General features: G+C 32.6%; 2 protein-coding genes across 2 annotated transcripts; one reads left to right on the plus strand and one right to left on the minus strand.

Annotated features, from left to right (window-relative positions):
• The first annotated feature begins 6,795 nt into the window (after positions 1–6,795).
• On the plus strand, positions 6,796–8,727 carry LOC118059085 (peroxidase 42). Its single transcript, XM_035071904.2, has 4 exons — positions 6,796–7,094; positions 7,178–7,366; positions 7,700–7,865; positions 7,980–8,727. Exons 1-4 carry the CDS (start codon positions 6,864–6,866, stop codon positions 8,387–8,389), a joined length of 996 nt encoding a protein of 331 aa, XP_034927795.1. The 5' UTR covers positions 6,796–6,863; the 3' UTR covers positions 8,390–8,727.
• A 1,460-nt stretch (positions 8,728–10,187) lies between these two features.
• Positions 10,188–13,706, minus strand: LOC118059092 (uncharacterized). Its single transcript, XM_035071917.2, has 6 exons — positions 13,301–13,706; positions 12,038–12,901; positions 11,612–11,802; positions 11,309–11,515; positions 10,888–10,948; positions 10,188–10,801 (listed from the first exon to the last, which is right to left on the minus strand). Exons 1-6 carry the CDS (start codon positions 13,520–13,522, stop codon positions 10,211–10,213), a joined length of 2,136 nt encoding a protein of 711 aa, XP_034927808.1. The 5' UTR covers positions 13,523–13,706; the 3' UTR covers positions 10,188–10,210.
• Positions 13,707–18,249: the final 4,543 nt, after the last annotated feature.

Genomic DNA, 18,249 nt, shown 5'->3' on the forward strand with positions numbered 1-18,249 from the left:
GAAAAAAAAGAAAAGAAGAGAGAGAGATCAATGATGTTAAATAATGATGTTTAATTTTTATTTGATTAAATATGGAAAGAGGAAGTTGGGTAAAAAAAAAGAGAATTAAAAAATTGGCACAATTTTTATTCAATTAAAAATGGAAGGATAAAGTTGGGTAAAAAAAGAATTAACAAATTAACACGGCATGAGTTAGCATGATAAATATGTAATTTGGGTAATCAAAAGTAATTCTATTTGAGATAACCTATCAAACTCGTGTCCTAACTTAATAACACGGTAAAAAAATCAAAAGAATAAGGATAAATTGAAAACATATTATTTATAAATTTGGATTGAAAGATGAAATTGAAAGCCAATAAATTTTTTACAAAAGGGCCTAGAAAAAGATAGAAATAAAAAGAATATGGGATCAAATTTAAAATAATTACATGACAAAGTGAGATTGAATGATGAAATTGAAAGCAATTCAAACTTTTATAAAATTGCCAAAAATCAAAATCAAAAATCAAAAAATAAGGATTGAAGTTGAAATTGCAACAACAAAGAAAACTAGTTTGTAATATTTAAAGGAGAGGAGGAAAAAAAAAGAAAAAGGAATGGGGATCAAATTTGAAATAATAATACATGACAAAGTGAGATTGAATGATGAAATTGTAAGCAATTAAAACTTTTACAAAATGGCCAAAAATAAAAAAAAAAATAAAATAATAAGGATTGAAGTTGAAATAGCAACAACAAAGTAATTTTTGAAGGAGAGGAGAAAAAAAAATAGGCTCTATTGGCGATAAATTACATCATTACCGTTGACACGTATTGCATCAACAGGAAAAGAACACGGCAACATTTCCAATGAAACAGTAGAAGATGACAATGGGAGACACTACACATGCCAATCAAAGCAAGCAAATGTTGCCCACATGATGATGAGTGCACTGCACACAATAGTAGCCTTTTCAATTAAAATAATAAGTAGTCAATATTAATATTAAAAGACTAAATTGTCCACAATGAACTTTGTAATAACATAATAGTCTCTTTAAAAAGATCAAATAGTTGTGGATGCATGGTTGAATTTATTTGATTTAAATGGTAAACTTGTCATTTTATTGTATTTAAAGAATTTAAAAAACATAAATACCCTCATGTGCTATTTTTTTTATTATATTTATTTTAATGTGCTTAAATTTTTTTAAAAAAACACTTATATTTTTGATGAATTCTTTAATGATTATTGCACCATGTGAAAAAAAAACCAAAATACTTCAACACCAAGGCTATTAATTTTATTTTTTTTTTAATGGTAAAATGATAATTATATTGTCATAACGAATAGTAAATTATTACAATATATATAAAACATGTGAGGAAAACATTATAGCTTTACTTATATGTAACTGTGAATTGATATAGTGCTTTCTTTTTCTTTCTTTTTTCTTTTTCCCTTTTTCCCTTTTTTATTGTGAATTGCTACAATATTTGCTTCTTTTCTTTTCAAAATTATCTTTATCAATTTTATTTTTTTAATATTAAACTGGTTAAAAATTTAGCTTTGTAATTTATTTTTCTTTAAAACATTGTGAATTGCTACAGTGTTTCCACACATAATTTTTTTTTGTTCTGATTTTTTTCAAAATTGTTTGTCGGTCTTTTTTTAATATTAAGTTGGTTAAGAATTACAGCTATTGCTTTTCTCACAAAACATTATGATTGCTTCAGTGTTTCCTCACATGGTTTTTTTTTTTTGTTTTTTTTATAATTTTTTTTCAAAATTATATTTTTCGATTTTATTTTTTAATATCGAGTTGGTTGATGCTTTGTAATTTTTTTACAAAAAAAAATATTATGCATTACTATAGTGTTTCCCCTACATAGCTTTTTTTTTTTGTTTTCTTTTTATTTTTAAATTATCTTTGTCAATTTTATTTTTTTAATATTGAGGTGGTTGAAATTTAGCTTTATAATTTTTTTCTTTATAACATTATGGATTGCTACAGTGTTTTCCCATATAATTTCTTTTTATGATTTTTTCAAGATTGTCTTTGTTGATTTTATTTTTTTTAATATTAAGTTGGTTGATAATTATAATTACAATAAAGTTAAATCATATGAGGGAAAGCATTGTAGCTTTCTTCACAAAACACTGTGGATTGTTATAGTGTCTCCCCATATGGTTTTTTTTTCTTATATTTTTTTTCAAAATTATTTTATCAATTTTATTTTTTAATATTGATCTGGCTGAGAATTACAAGTAAGGCTAAATCATGTGAGGAAGCACTGTAGCTTTCCTCACAAAACACTGTGGATTGCTATAGTGTTTTCAACATGGTTTTTTTTTTTTTCCCAATTTTTTTTGTTATAATTTTTTCAAAATTATCTTTATTGATTTTATTTTTTTAATATTAAGCTGGTTGAGAATTTAGCTTTGTAATTTTTTTTCTTTAAAATACTGTGGATTGTTGTAGTATTTCCCCACTTGATTTTTTTTTTTAATTATGAATTTTTCCAAAATTATGTTTGTACAATAAAGTTAAATTATGTAGGGAAAGCACTGTAGTTTTTTCCCATAAAACTTTATGTATTGCTACATTGTTTGCCTACATCATTTTTTAATTATGATTTTTTCTAAAATTAGCTTTGTCGATTTTATTGGGAAAAACACTGTAGTTTTCCTCACAAAATACTGTGGATTGCTACAATGTTTTCCATCATGTTTTTTTTTTTTTTAATTTCTTTGTTGATTTTATTTTCTTTATATTGAGCTGATAAAGAATTTAGCTTTGTAATTTTCTTTTTTTCTATTAACAGAAAAGTTAAATCATGTAGCAAAAAGGTAAATCATATGGGAAAGACACTGTATTTTTCCTTATAAAACATTGTGGATTGCTACAAGTTATTTTATTTAGTCTCTAAGTTTTTTTTACCAATATAATTTTTTTTCCATCATATAATATTGACTCTATCATATTTTTAGTTTTTATTACTTATTTAATAATTCATAATTATAATACCATCAAATATATTTATTTCATGAACTTGTGGTACGCGTAAGTATGACATCTAGTATAACTAAAAACAAAGTGATTTTACACTTGAGGGTTTTGGTCACAGCAAAGCTAGTCTTTGCGAAGGTCTGGGTTCGATCCTCAAGAGTACCGCCTGTCACCCCCGCGGTGCCTTACTGCCTACTGGGCTGCATCCTCTGGCTTACCAAAAATGATTTTTTTTTTTTTTTTTTTTTTGTAATATCCTCATGGCCAGCGGGGTCCACATTCTACAGCTTTATTACTTGCATTAAAGGGTGGTCCATGGTCCATGAACTAAACTTTTCTCCATGCCATCTATAGTATATCTATATACATAGTGATTTTTCTTGTGAAGGAATCACACCCAACTAAAGCATCCAAAGACTCCAAAGTTACTGTATTCTATTGAATGCCATGTTGATCAGTGTTATTGATCCTGGTCTGCTTTGGTGGATTAATTTGGTGAGCCGCTAATATGACTCCAGACCCGAGCTGGGTTCTAAAGAAAATCAAATAAAATTTGACATGATTTGATTTTTCTTTTAAAAAATCCTTCGTTATAATTTTTATATTAATTCAAATTAATTTTTTTAATTTTTAACTCGGATTTCAAATTAAGTCATGTACGGCGACGGTTTTAATAGCCTTGATGCTGCAAAGTATTCCATGCATCATGTACACATGGGTATGCTGCCTATGTGTTTAAATTTTGAAAATTACGTTTTGAAGATGCTACACGTGGGTACGTACGTGTAAGAATCTGACTATAATCCAAATTTCCAAACAGACGTTTTGTAACGTTATCCGTTTATTAAAATAGGATAGGGTAGACCCTTTTATGTACACGTCATGGTGAAGGCAAGATGAAGAAGGTCCCTCACATTTCGTGGATCTTGCGGCAAATGTTGGTGAATTCATGCACGCAGAAATAAATTATGTTGAAGAGTTACCGGCAAATGTCGGCCAGGAAAGATCTTAGGATATTTATTAACAGATTTTTTAATAATTAGCGATTAATAAATTGAATTGACTTCTAAAATTAATGATTAAAAAAAATCATTTGAGAACACGGTACAAATTAAGTTTTCAAAAAATTTAATTTTTTTATATGTTTTAAATTGTTTTAATGCATTGATCTCAAAAATAATTTTTAAAACTTAAAAAAGTATTATTTTGATGTATTTCGGCACAAAAGATATTTAAAAAATAATCACAACTACACTCTCAAACAAAAATAAATCTAGTCCTGAAATTTATGATATTTAAAATAATAATTTTTAAAAAGTAGATTATCTACATGTTGGGATTAAATAGTGCTCTGCCATTAACGGTGTGTGATTAAATTGCATGTTAGGAGATTAACGTTAATAATTAGCGAAATTATCATAATTAAATTGAATTGATACAGAGATAAGAGGTAATTAAGAATGGATTTTCGCAGCTCAAAGTTAATATAAAGTATAAACCATGGAGATGGAGTGGGCCCTCCCAGTTAAGCCCAAGTAGACATTAATAGTGACAGGTGTCACAGTCCTCGAGAAGCTCATTATGAGGCATCACCCTTGCCTCCTACAGCAAACTTTAGTGTCGGTGGCCATTTTGACTCGTAAAGGCTAATTGTTACTGTGTTTTAAGAGTGTCTTATTTATTTTTATTTTTTTAAAATTAGTTTTTTAATATTTTTTATACCAATATTAAAAAAAAAAAAAAAAACCTTCAAAAAAGGGCTAACAAACGCCTCTTTTAGCTTGGCTTGATCCATGGAATTTCTCACAACAAGACATCGCTACCCTTCTTTTGATATCTTTTTTCCGTAGGCGGCTAGCTAGGCAATAAAAGCCACCACTTCTAAATTAAACTCATCTCGTTCATGTTAGAACCTGCTAAAATGCCCTTGAAAAGTGACATAGATCCAGATCTGCTGTTACTATATACTAAAATAGTATAATTATATTTTATTTTTTCCACTAAAAAAACTTAACAAGTGCCCTCACCATTGTTAACCATCGAACCAGAAGACTTGAGGTCATGAATAATTACATGCAAGAATGAAGAACACAAGATTTGAGGTTGAGGAAGTGGAAGCCATTCCTCGTCGCTGAACAATAAGTTGCCTCACCACTTGGCTAATGCTTAATTTCAAAGCAGTCTTTTCAAGATTATATATATTATTTGATCCTGTAAAGAGAAGAAAATAGTTTCTTTCCATTTCCACCATCTTGTTTTTCTCGTCGCTGTCCCTTCACACTATATTATGCAGGACTGGTGCGTTACCGTCTACAAACAGCACTCAATTATCCATAAATGGAGCTAAAAAAACCCTTTATTCAGAAGATCTCGTACTTGCTGGTCCACGCAGAGGAGTGGTACAACCTTGCTTGCACAGAAAGGCTCTCATCAAGATCATATCCCATCTAATAATTGGTGAACACCATCTTGCTACTGTAATCAGCGATATTGGCAAGCATTTTCCCATGCTAGCTTCCAAGATCCAGCTTCCTTGTGAAGTTTGAATGAGGTGATTAGGAGCATTATCAACCCTAATAATTCTACTTTTAGGGCAACCCCACTTGAAAGTGAAAGCTCGTGTAGCTCTCTCTTTCACTGTTTTCGACTCATTAGCTAGAAGAAGAGGAGATGAACCAAGCCCTGTAGCACAGCAACGCTCATCTCCCTCCACCCAGCTCCAAATTTACCGTGGGTTTTTGCACAGATTCTTGAATCATCTGCCATGACCACATATATAGCTTTATTTTTCCACCAGCCAGAAAAGCAGTCCCACTTATTAGCAATTAATAACTGCGGTCTTAGTTTCATTCACAAGTAAAGATTGTTTCCTTCAAATATATTCTTGAATATCTAGCCAGTGTTAATTACTACCCAACCTTTAATTTCTTCTGTCTTTTGTTATGATTTTATCGATGTCCCTTTCATGTGAGCATAAGAAAACACAACTTTTCTATTTATTTATTTGATATTGAAGGAATTTTTCAAGATAACATATATATTTATATAGATATAGATATATATTTGTGTGTCTGTGTGTGTATGTGGCACATGGATGTCTAGTTCCTTGTCTGATTATCTGTTTCTCATATCAACTTATATAAAAAAGAAAAAAAAAAAAAGTTGACTAAATCTTCTACATAGCGTGCAATTTAGTGAATTTGTTGAAATCTATAATATGCTTACTTCGAGATATTAATTTGACATTAATAGTCACACTACAAATAAATAAATAAAGTAATAGTCCTAGTAGATGATCATCCAGCTTCCAAGAAGCTACACATAAATAATTAATTTAATGTACTTAATTTTGCATCTTCTATCACGAAATCATCCATAAAATATGCAATTTATTATGAAAACTTATAGTAGAAGGAACATTTGATGGACCAAGTAATTAAATGACATGTATTTGTTTTTGTATTAAAAAAAATATTTTTATTTTATTTTAAATAAAAAAATATTTATTTTAATATATTTGTAAATAAAAAATATTTTAAAAAACAATAAAAAAGAAAACTATCGGAATACTTCAGTTTACCAGTAAATGCCAGTAAATTGTTTCAGCATCTTCAATTAAATAGCTCAAAAACAAAAATTTCCAAACTTTCAACCCAAAAGGATAATAAAATACTATCCAGAGAGCAGTAAAAGCATAGATGCTGTAGAGAGGAAAGGAATCAAACTCTCATAAAACCAGAATATTAAATTTATCACAACTGGCTCTTATTTTATTTGAAAATCTACCCATCATTTCTTTATTTAAGAAGTTGCCCCAGAGAGCTTCAAAGCAAGGTCAGTGACCTATAGTGAAGAAAAACAAAAAAAGAAATGGATGCCAAAGCTCTCTTCTTCTTTGCTTTGCTGTCCTTCTCAGCTGTGTCGGTCAGGCTGGCCTTTGCAGAAAATGAAGAAGACCCTGGTCTTGTTATGAACTTTTACAAGGATACATGCCCTCAAGCTGAGGACATTGTCAAAGAACAAGTTAGACTCCTTTACAAGAGACACAAAAACACTGCATTTTCTTGGCTAAGAAACATCTTCCATGACTGTGCTGTTCAGGTAATTAAGTCGTGCTTTTTTTTCCTCTTTTTTGTTTCGGATTTTGTTAGCTCTTTGATGATCATGCATGTCTTGTTTTGTAGTCATGTGATGCTTCACTGCTGCTGGACTCAACAAGGAGGACCTTGTCTGAGAAGGAGACAGACAGGAGCTTTGGCCTCAGGAACTTTAGATACCTTGACGAAATCAAAGAAGCTGTTGAAAGGGAGTGTCCTGGAGTTGTTTCCTGTGCTGATATTCTTGTCCTCTCTGCTAGAGATGGCATTGTTTCGGTACTTCCTTGATTTAAACTTCATCAGTCTTGTCTTTAACTCTTTTAAGCGATTTTTTATCCTATCTGATTGGTCTAGAAGAAGGCATGTTTTGGCCAGATTTGGGCTCTTTTGTAGCTTGCATGGCAACTTTTACTGTCTCCAGTTTGAGTCCTTTTCCCTTTCAGGTCACTTAGACAGGTTTTCTCAGGATATTAGATGCTCTATTTCTGACAGGATCTGTAATCTTCAGTCTATTTTAGCTTGAATGTAGAGTGATTGCTGAAATTTGTCCAGTACGTACTTTTATAGTAAATGGAAGTTTAATGTGGCCTAAACTTTTCTTGATTTCAGCTAGGAGGACCTCATATCCCTCTCAAAACTGGAAGAAGGGATGGCAGGAAGAGCAGAGCAGATGTGATCGAGGACTATCTCCCAGACCACAATGAAAGCATATCTGTTGTTCTTGACAGGTTTGCTTCCATGGGTATTGACACCCCTGGAGTGGTTGCCTTGCTAGGTACATATATTAACATATAAACCTCAAATGGTACCTTTATAGTCATGAATCCAGGTGTCCTCGTTACTAAAAAGTTGGTTTTTTTTGTTCTTTTTTTCTTTTTATGTCCAACAGGAGCTCACAGTGTTGGGAGAACTCACTGTGTGAAGCTGGTGCACCGTTTGTACCCGGAAGTTGACCCAGCACTAAACCCTGACCATGTTGAGCACATGCTTTACAAGTGCCCTGATTCAATCCCAGACCCTAAAGCTGTCCAATATGTGAGAAATGACAGAGGCACACCCATGGTTCTAGACAACAACTACTACAGAAACATATTGGACAACAAGGGCTTGTTGATAGTGGATCACCAACTAGCCAATGACAAGAGAACTAAGCCTTATGTGAAGAAAATGGCCAAGAGTCAGGATTACTTCTTTAAGGAGTTTTCTAGGGCTATCACCATTCTTTCTGAGAACAACCCACTCACCGGAACCAAGGGTGAGATCAGAAAGCAGTGCACTGTTGCCAACAAGCACCACTAGAAACTTTGATTTGCTACATGTCAAACTCAAGTACTTCTCTTCCTTGTTTACAACGAGGGAGAAGAGTCTGAGATTTGCAGAATAAGATGTTTTCTTTAGAAATGGGTGTTGTTACTACTAGTCAGTGGCAACAATTAAGATAGTTGTGGTATTAATGTTGGTTTAACTGCCCTGTTTTTAGCCTGGTTAGGGCCGCTCCTCTTGTTGTTGTGGTTTGTGAGATTAATGTTGGTGATGGGCATGGTGGGATGATGGGATGTATGTATAGATGGTAGATGGTGGCGATGATGTGTGATGGTCCATGTGTTTTGAAATGATAATAAGTTATTGATGATTCATGTCTGCAAGTTTCTATCACATGGGCCACCATTGATGGCTCTCCCTATTTGAATATCTTAATTGAATTGGAATTTAAATGAAGCAGCAGCTCCCCACCCACAATGTAGCTAGATGGCATCAAGCAAGATGACTAAATTAGGAAAAGGCAAATAAAGAATTAAGAAAGAGCAAAAGAAGGGCGGAGAAACAGGAAGGGCAAGCATTTTTATCTGAGATGATGTTTGTTTATGGATTTTTGCGCACTAGATGTCCCTTTTGTGGTGGGTAAAAGAGACAGATCATGCAGTTGTGGAGTGTAGTGAAGAGGTGTGGGTCTCACCTCAGACACACACTTTGAGACAAAGGAAGTGAGCCTTGAGAGAGAGTGAGTGATCAGTACGTTAGGAAATGATGGCTTCTGGTTTACTTTCTCACTGTTCATGGTGGGATTTTCAAGTGGTTGCATTTTATATGCGTGTAGCTTCATGCTGGAAACTATTTTTAAAATAACTTTAACCGACACAGGTTGTAAATAACTTTAACCGACACAAGTTGAAAAGGAAAAAAAAATCAAAATAACATGAAAAACAAAGAAGGAAATTTGAAGATAACTAGGAAAATAAATAAATTTCTGAAACAACATTTTATTTTGGGCATGGCTAGCACTAGCAAGCTATCTCCACGAGGAGGATTAGAGCCTGTAAAAGCAATATATCTAGATTTTTTTCAACACTGAACTTTCCGAATCCATCTATCCAAAGTTTGCTTATGTGGGAAGCTGCACATTCTCTATTTCAGAGTTTTTTTAGTGTGATTTGCCAATTAAAAACACATTTGATGCCAAAATATCAGGTTAACAGAGTTAATTATTCTTCACTACAGTACAAGCATGGCAGTAGTTTGACCACTGTAAGACGGTGAAACTATAAATTGTAATTCAAGGACCAAGAATGATCTATGAAAGGGATAAGTTAAACCATTTAGTGGCAGTGGCCTTTCATACATGGATTATTGATTTTTGTTAATAAATTAAAATAGCGTCTAATTATTGTCCTAAAAAAAACAAAACAGAGTGTACCTTCTATTTTAAAATAACAAAAATTCATTTAAAAATTATTTCAGAGATATTTGTTTTATATCTTTGTTTTATCATTTCAATCAACTATGTTTTTGCTGATCCTGTATCCGTTTCTTTTGCTCTGAGACATTAATTTTCACAAGACACATGTCCAGTTCATTTATATATTGTTCAATGATGAAGTGACTAAGCTGCAGCATTTCACTATAAAACTGGCATAGAACAATTACAACCGAGTTGAATTACATACCAGCTGTGCAAGAGAAGACAAAAAATGCACCACGTTGCAACTTCCTATGATAAGATTTATTTCCTAGAAGTGTTAGATGATGTCATCAAAGCCATATATATATATATATATATATATATAATATATATATATATATATATATATATATATATATATGGCTACCGATCCATGGGTTTCAGCTTAGTAATGGGACTTTTGTTTCTGTACTGCTTGAACTGCTGTCAGAGTCAATATCAGATTCCTTCAGGATCACTTCATTCTTCTCATTCTTTTCTGGCACCTTGGGAATTAGAGAACACAAAGAGGGATGGCTGTAATAAGGCTGATGGTGTATGGAAATGTAGTTTGCAGTAGATGGAAAAGGTCGGTAACCATATGTGTTGCCATAAGGACTTGAAGGAAATGCACTTGGTGCTGACCAATATATCATAGGCATGAAACTAGTTGCTGGCTGTGGTGGGAACATGTGATATGGTGTTTGGTTATGGTAAGAGACATTAGGACTGTTAATTACTTGGCTTGGGACTGCCGGAGCATCCGGTGGAGTTTGATATGGGATGGACTGGAATGCTGCCGTTGCATGAGTTTGCATTGAGGAATATCCCATATTTCCAAATGGGGCGGGAGGCGTGGAGGTTGATGGCACGGACTCAGGAATTGATGATCTTGGAAGATTATGAGGCTTACTTGAGGAGTTTGATTGTTTCTTTCCCTTTGATTTTGTTGAAGTTGTTTTCCCTGTTGACTTCTTTGACCCTGTACTGGCCTGCCAAGGAGCAAGAAAGCAACAAAATCAAATTTAAGTAGTTAAATTCTTAAGAGGAGATCACCAAAGAGATTGCATAATCCTACTACTTCACAAGTCTTTTCCGGTGAAAGAAACAGCTCCTCTCCTTCTGCGTCCTCGTCAGTCCTGCAAGAGAGAATTTCTGCACTATGTGAGTAATGTTCTTGAAGATGAAGCAGCTTAAGAGCCGGTAGGTGTTGAGCAAAGAACAGGAATGAGGAAGAGACAAGTTTATTAATCTTCATAAATCCTCAGTCCTGACCTTCTCCTGAAGTCCACCCTAACAAATCAGAAGAGACGGTTCATTGTATTGTTCATGACCATCTCAATCAATGTAGCTAATTCTTATCTGCAACCTTACAGTGGATATATAATATTCAAAAGAATATGATAATTCTATATATATATATGATACTTCAGAACAGAAGTTCAATGCATGTGGTTCAATATGTAGCATTAAGCTTCAATCTTTGAGCATTCATCTACCTGTAGTATTTTTGCAGCAAGTCTAAGTTCCGGTATTTGGTTTCTCTTTGTACCAGGTCATCAGGAAAGCCAGCCATGAATAGAAGTGTGATTCCTAAGGCCTTGAAGAAGAAGCTCCCACTGCGTATGTGAACTAGCATTGCCATGCGGCACAAAAGTGGTCCGAAAGACTTGAGCTTGTTTCGTCCCATCCGCTGCCTGACATATCTGAAAAGAAATGATCACACAGAATCTTCAGATCAGGCTACAAGAGTATACAACTCGGTAAGAACCTAGCAGAAACGCCAGAAGATGAGTACTTACTCGTTTTGAGGAAGATTTCTTGTCCTCCCACCATACTTAATGCAAAGAAAAAGGCATGATGGGCAACTAGGATCTGACCGGCGCATGTCCTTCTCTTCCTCAAGAATCTGAACTGGACATAGCGTTGGATTCTGCCGGTTTGGATAAAATATTTTCCTTTGGATTCCTGGATTCTCATATAGCACATACTCCTGTCAACAAACTATTCCCTGTTACTGATTCTTTTGTTGATTTACGTTGAAACAATTGTAGACATGGAAGGCTAACATGGTCTATTACAGGTAATGAAAGGCTGGCTAATAAAAACAGGATAAAGTACTAATTCTGAAACCATAAGCACTCTCATTGTAGTCATATCTTTTAGAACTATTCTGATACCATTATACGGAGGAGAAAACCGCAGATTTTCAAAAGAGAATCGCTTACCCCTGGATCTTTCGGTGAGATGTATGGTTCACCCTTCCGTAGAACGCTAAAATGATTGAAGTCTAATTCATACATATCATCACAACCATGCCTTATACCAAGAGATGCAAAAACTATGATTTTTCTTATGGTGTGGGACTGAGCATTTCTCAATAGAAGGACTTCAGACTCGAGTATTCTCTTTACTTCCTTGGGACAGAAAGCTATCTTCGGAGGCTTTCTGAGCAATGATACATTTCCAGGTCGAGTATGACAAGCCTCCTTAGGTACAAAATCATCTGCTTCTGTCCTGTGAGATTCCTTATTTTTAATTTCTCTGTTGTCATGATTTCGAGCATCTGCGCAATCATGAACTAGTTGTTTCTCTGGTTGAAGGCCATCATTCTTTCCATCTTCATTTCTTGCTTGGTTCAGATGTTGAAATGTTTGCTCACTCTGTCCACCAAAGGAACTTTCAAAGCATGATAACTTTATTGCCTCACCAACACTATCTTCATGAAGATTTTCTTTTAGTTCGATAGCATCCACATGGACCACATCCATTTGTCCATCAATGTGGTCAATTTTATTATCAGCTTCATCTTCTTCATCGGTATCATCTGTATCATTACAATCTGCAGCAGAGTCATCACCTTTCAGTTTTTCAAGCTGCGAAAACTGAGTCTCATCCATGCTCATCCAATTGACTAAGCAGTCTTCAAGATTTGCATCTTTGGGAGGAATACTGAATGGAATCTCATGCTTTATCTGTGAAACCATCCCAACATCGACTACATTTCCATTTTGAACATCATTTTGGACCACTTTTATTTTCTGTCTTTTGAACCTCTTAAGCCTTCTTTCTGTTGCATTGATAGAGCTGCCCTGAGAGTGAGCAAAAGACTGTCCATTAAAATTTATCTCGCATAAAATTGCTAACAAATATTAGAGCACAAGAGAATTAATTAAACAGTAGAAACTTATTGATATCTTAATCCATTAGCTATAAACTTCTTCTGTAAAAGGCTCCCGGATCATTGATCAAAGATAGATAGATAGATAGATAGATGCTCAAAAACAAGTGAGAGGCTGATCATCAGAAACGGGAAAAATAGAATTTCTTAAATTAAGAGCAGCTCCTAAGTCCTAAACTATCATCAACCATCCATTCACAAAGACTTTTTTCATGCTTAAACTAAAACATTAATGGTTGTTCAAAAAAGAAAAAGAACATGAAGCATCTTTGACAGTCAAAAGACTCAAATATGAGATTGGTGATCATACTTGTCTGTGTGTGATCAAGGATCCCTTGTGATCTCTTTCTTGTATTTGAGCTTCAAGTGCAGATATTTTCTCCATAAGCTCAGCATTCTTTTCTCTTTCCCTCTGTAGTTCTGCAGATATCTCTGCAATAACATTGACAGTATTCTCTTCTTTCACTTCTTGCTCTATTGAACACAATGCAGAAGCATTGACCAAGCTAGCACATGATTGAAGCTCCACCATTGAACCCGAACAGTATAAGAAGTCTATACACTCTCCAAAACTTATAGCCTAGAACTACTTACCCTCACAGACATAGTGAGATACCCACCAATAAAAAACACTTAGAAATGGTTCAAAGATCAAGACTTCAAGAAGAGAGAAACATTTTTAAAAGCAAAGCTACTTCTTGGACTGTTGAAGTACTACACTCTCAAAGCAAAACTTAGATAAACAAGGTGGTTTTGAGAGCAAAAAGATAGGCTAAGGACTATACCATTGTCAAAAAGGGTTCATTGATGGAAGAGTTAAAGAGAAGGAAAGGGGACTGTTTATAGATTGAGTAACAAGTTAAACTGTGAAAGTTGAAGTATAAACAATACAAGTAAATGGAAGAGTTAGAAGAGAAAAAAGAGGAGCTTTTGTGGGTTTCGATTTTCTGTTTTGGTTGTGTAAAAGCAAAATAGAGCGGCGAGAGGTTAGGCATGCAATACCACTTGCATTCTCTCCTTCTTACACTCTTGTTTTCTCACAAGTTATTTCAATCAATTTTATATTATAATTAAATTTAATTATAATAGTAAATTTAAATTCAATGGATAAATAAATTAAATTTACATAATTTAAAAAATAAAATTTATTTTGTTTTGTTTTTTTATATTATTCTCATTACATTCATTTTATTTCTTCAAAAATCTTTTTTTTAAACAGAGGACTAGATGAATATTTTAAGAAAGTTAATTTTAATATTAATATTCAGCTCTTTGAAATTATACATGGTAAAGGTTGATCTCTGATTTACTCTTGTAGTATTTTTAAAGATTGAATTTTATTTAGAATTCAATTCTTAACACTAACAAAAATTCCTAATATAAGATTTAATTAAAATCTTTAAATTAAATTCAATTCAGAGAATTTCAAGCATGTCGTTACAGTTTTCTAGGTACTCAAAATCATGAACAAAACCATTCTTCTAGTTTAGAGGTTGGTTGAGATACTAAGTCACATGAAAGAATGAGATTTTTGAGAATAATTTTATATTGTTCTATGATACAAAGCTCTTATACTAATAATCGCACAAGAAAGCAAAAGATAATGAGTTAATTACAAATCAAAATATTCATAAAAATAAAGAATACCTTAAAAGACTCTTAAAATAATTAATTTTATTCATTCATGTGTTCATTTATTAAAAAAATATTACAACCATATATATATATATATATAGAAAACCCAAATAATATCGAATAAAAAAATATATTTCCTTCTTATAAAAAAAGAAACTAAAATAAACATAATAATAGAAAATATATTTATTTTCATAACAACTTCTATATCAGTCTCTCTAAGTTAAAAGAAACTTATACTTGAGATCCCTAATGCAATATCTTTGTGTGGGTCATCCTATTATGAATTTTTAACACAATATCTTTGTGCATGTCTTCCCATCATAAGTATCGTCACTAAGATTCTTATTATAAAACAAAACACAAGTTCTTGGACTTCTTTTTCCTAAAAAGAAACTTCCTCATCCTCTCCTACACAAGCACATCTTTTTTTGTAAATTTTGTTAGCCATAGTTATTCAACATTACACAACAACTAATCATAAAGAATCATTGAACTCTAATACATGTCCTCTATGACCTCCAACCAAAACCATTAAAAATTATTGGGTTCTCATACCAACTAACACAGAGTTCTAATACTAACTCACGCTTAAAAAAAGAAAAGATAATAGAATTTATTACAAGTCAAAACTCTTGAAGACTCAAGACACAATAACTATAAAGATACTCTCAAAATACTTAATTTTATTTATTTATATTTTTAGTTGCTAGAAAGCTATTATAACCCTTTATATAAAATAAAACACTAATTATACTGAAAAAAAAAAACTATTTTCTTCAAATAAAAAGAACAACAACTAGAAAGAAATATTTGAATGCAAAATTTTAAACTAACAGACGAGACTTTATATTAACCGGTGAGAGTCTTGACATAAATAACATGTATTTGATTGGATTAATAAACCTAGTGTTGATGAGTAGTTGTCAATACCCCTTAATCAACATTGGGCCAACGTCATAGGATTCCTTTTCATTTAATCTTAAATTTCCGTGACTTTTGTCAAGTGCTTTGCTCTGATCTCATCATAGACCAAAGCCATTAACACTTACAAGAAGCACTTACTCTTGAAATAGCAAGTCTCCATATATATATATTAAAAGGCTGTATTTTACCAACACATCACTTTGTTTAAGATGGTGCATTGTGCTTTCTTGTCCTTGTCTTAGGGTTCAAGGCCTCATATTTTATAGTCCTTGATCAAGAAAATTATCTCTTAGATTATTGGAAACAGTTTGCGATTCTGATATAATTAATACAGCAATGTCTTGTTATACAAGTGGTGTGTGTGTGTGTCTGTGCCCCGTTTTTAAGCAAGCTAGCTAGGAGCATCCTAGGCATTCATCAATCATGCTATTCATTAGATAGCCAAGAGATTGCGCAATCTGGAACTCTCGTACGCATGTTGTTAAGGAGCATCCTAGGCATTCATCTTTGTAACCGATTCAATCAAATTGAACTTGATTTATGTCAACTCGTGATTAGGCGAGTCACCAGTTAACTCGCAAGGTTTTACAACAATGTTGCGCGCAGATAAGAGGTAGTGTCCATCATCAAGAGATGAGCCCTAATTATCAAAGAATAAATGAGAATGGAAATGGAGGAGTAATGATTATAAATACTGCAAAATGAAAAGATCTATCTGCTGTCTGTCTGTCTGACCCTTTTCCCCATGTATAAAGGCATAAAGAAATAGTGTGCACACGTGCATATAATTTTGTAACCCTAGTTTTTGCAATATACAAATCCAACCTCACGTGGAAAGGTTACCTCAGTGCTTGTCTCTAATGAAATTTCGTGTCAGGGGAATATGAAGCTTGAAAACCTCGGATACCTATCCTTCTAATTTTAAATTATGCCCACCTTCTTAATTAATTACAATTAAGAAACTAACCAGCCCCTCAAAGCCTGAAATTCTTAGTGATCAAGGGAGATGAACACAAGAGAAAGATGGTCTAATGATCCTGGGGTTGCTCAATTAATGGTTAAATGAGATTTGGGTCCACTATTGTCCTTTTTTTTTAATGGCATCCTTCTTCTTTTTCTTTTTTTATAATCCTTTTTTTCTTCTAAAACCTGAACTGGATTAGACCCTGGATTAGCTAAGTCTTGAGTTGAATTGTAAAATAAAATTTTTTATATTTTATTATGGGTTGTTCACCCTAATTAAACAAGATATATAAACAGTCATTTATTTTTATTGTCTCTGTATTTTCTGTATGAGGAAAATAACGCTACCTTAATGAAAAAGGGACTAACAGCATGGACACGAGTCGGATTAAAAAAATTCAAAAATAAGGGACATATTAAGAAAAATTGACAACATAGCGACCCCTCTGTTAATTAACAGGCTTTAATCTGTCATCTTTATGATTAATTAAAGGTGTACTTGTGAAGGGAAATGAGCCATGTAATTAGTAAGCAACTCCTCTTTAATTTGCTGGTCATTATAGTTTAGATTTACAGTACAATATAATTTAATAATTGAGCTAATCTTAAAGGGCAGGCAAGTTGATGTTAGATTATATTTTGTTTTCCTAGTAACTTGTGTTTTATAAGGTTAAGCATATTGATGTTAACTTCTGATGCTCACTATTTATTAGCTTCACATGATGTCTGGTTCGAGTTTTTCTAGCTTCGAAATGGGGAATTTTTTTCTAGGTTTTGCAAGTAACTTGTCCCCCTTTATTATTAATTTTTTTAACATTTACTACTGACAGAACTTCTCTTATGAATAATGTGATTTCATCTTGGTAATCAAGTTGTTTGAATGTTCATCCCCAGATTGGGAGGTTTAGGTTCAACCTTGCAGAAGGAGATTATCATAGAAAATTTAAAAATAAGGAGATTATCATATTTTTAGAACATAGTTGTTAAACCTATATGTTGTAGGTTAATTCAGAATATTTGCATGATTTAAATTGGGTTTTGAGTAAATTAAAAAAAAATATTAATCTGATAAAATTTAATTGAACAAATTGATCCACAACTCAATCAAACCCGGTCCAAATCTGATAAGGTTAAGATTATTTTTAAAAATAAATAAATAATAATAATATATATATTAGTGACCTAGACCTAAAGGTTAAAGGGTCACTATTAAACCCCAAAAAAAAATTTATCTGAAAGTTTCAGATATGCGGGTCATAAACAACTCCGTCTCCAACAACGAGTGATATGCTTCTACTCATTGCAATTTGGTAATCATGCATTTGTTCTATGGATCACAGATTAATTTTGTTGTTAAAATGGAATGAGAAATCAAATAGAATTTAATGATTTATATTATTTTTTTAATATTTTATCATGTAAAAACCCTTTAAATTTACACATGTTGGTTATTACATTATACTTAATTTTATGAAATAAAAAAAAACAATAAAATTCAAATTTATCATCCCTTGATTAATAAAACTCTAATCACATGTTAAAAAACATTTCAATCTAAAAAATTTAATTATTAAATAAAATTCTAAAGTATAATTTATATTGTTTTCTAACTCTGCATTAAGTTCTGGTACACGAGTTTCAACTGTAGCGTGGCTGTATCTGGTCGCCTAAATTCATTTTGGTAGCAAACAGATGCCACCATTGTCTTACATCAGCTGGCAAGCGTGGTGACAG

The sequence above is a fragment of the Populus alba genome, chromosome 4, assembly GCF_005239225.2.
Source record: "Populus alba chromosome 4, ASM523922v2, whole genome shotgun sequence".
In the NCBI taxonomy this organism is placed as follows: domain Eukaryota; kingdom Viridiplantae; phylum Streptophyta; class Magnoliopsida; order Malpighiales; family Salicaceae; genus Populus; species Populus alba.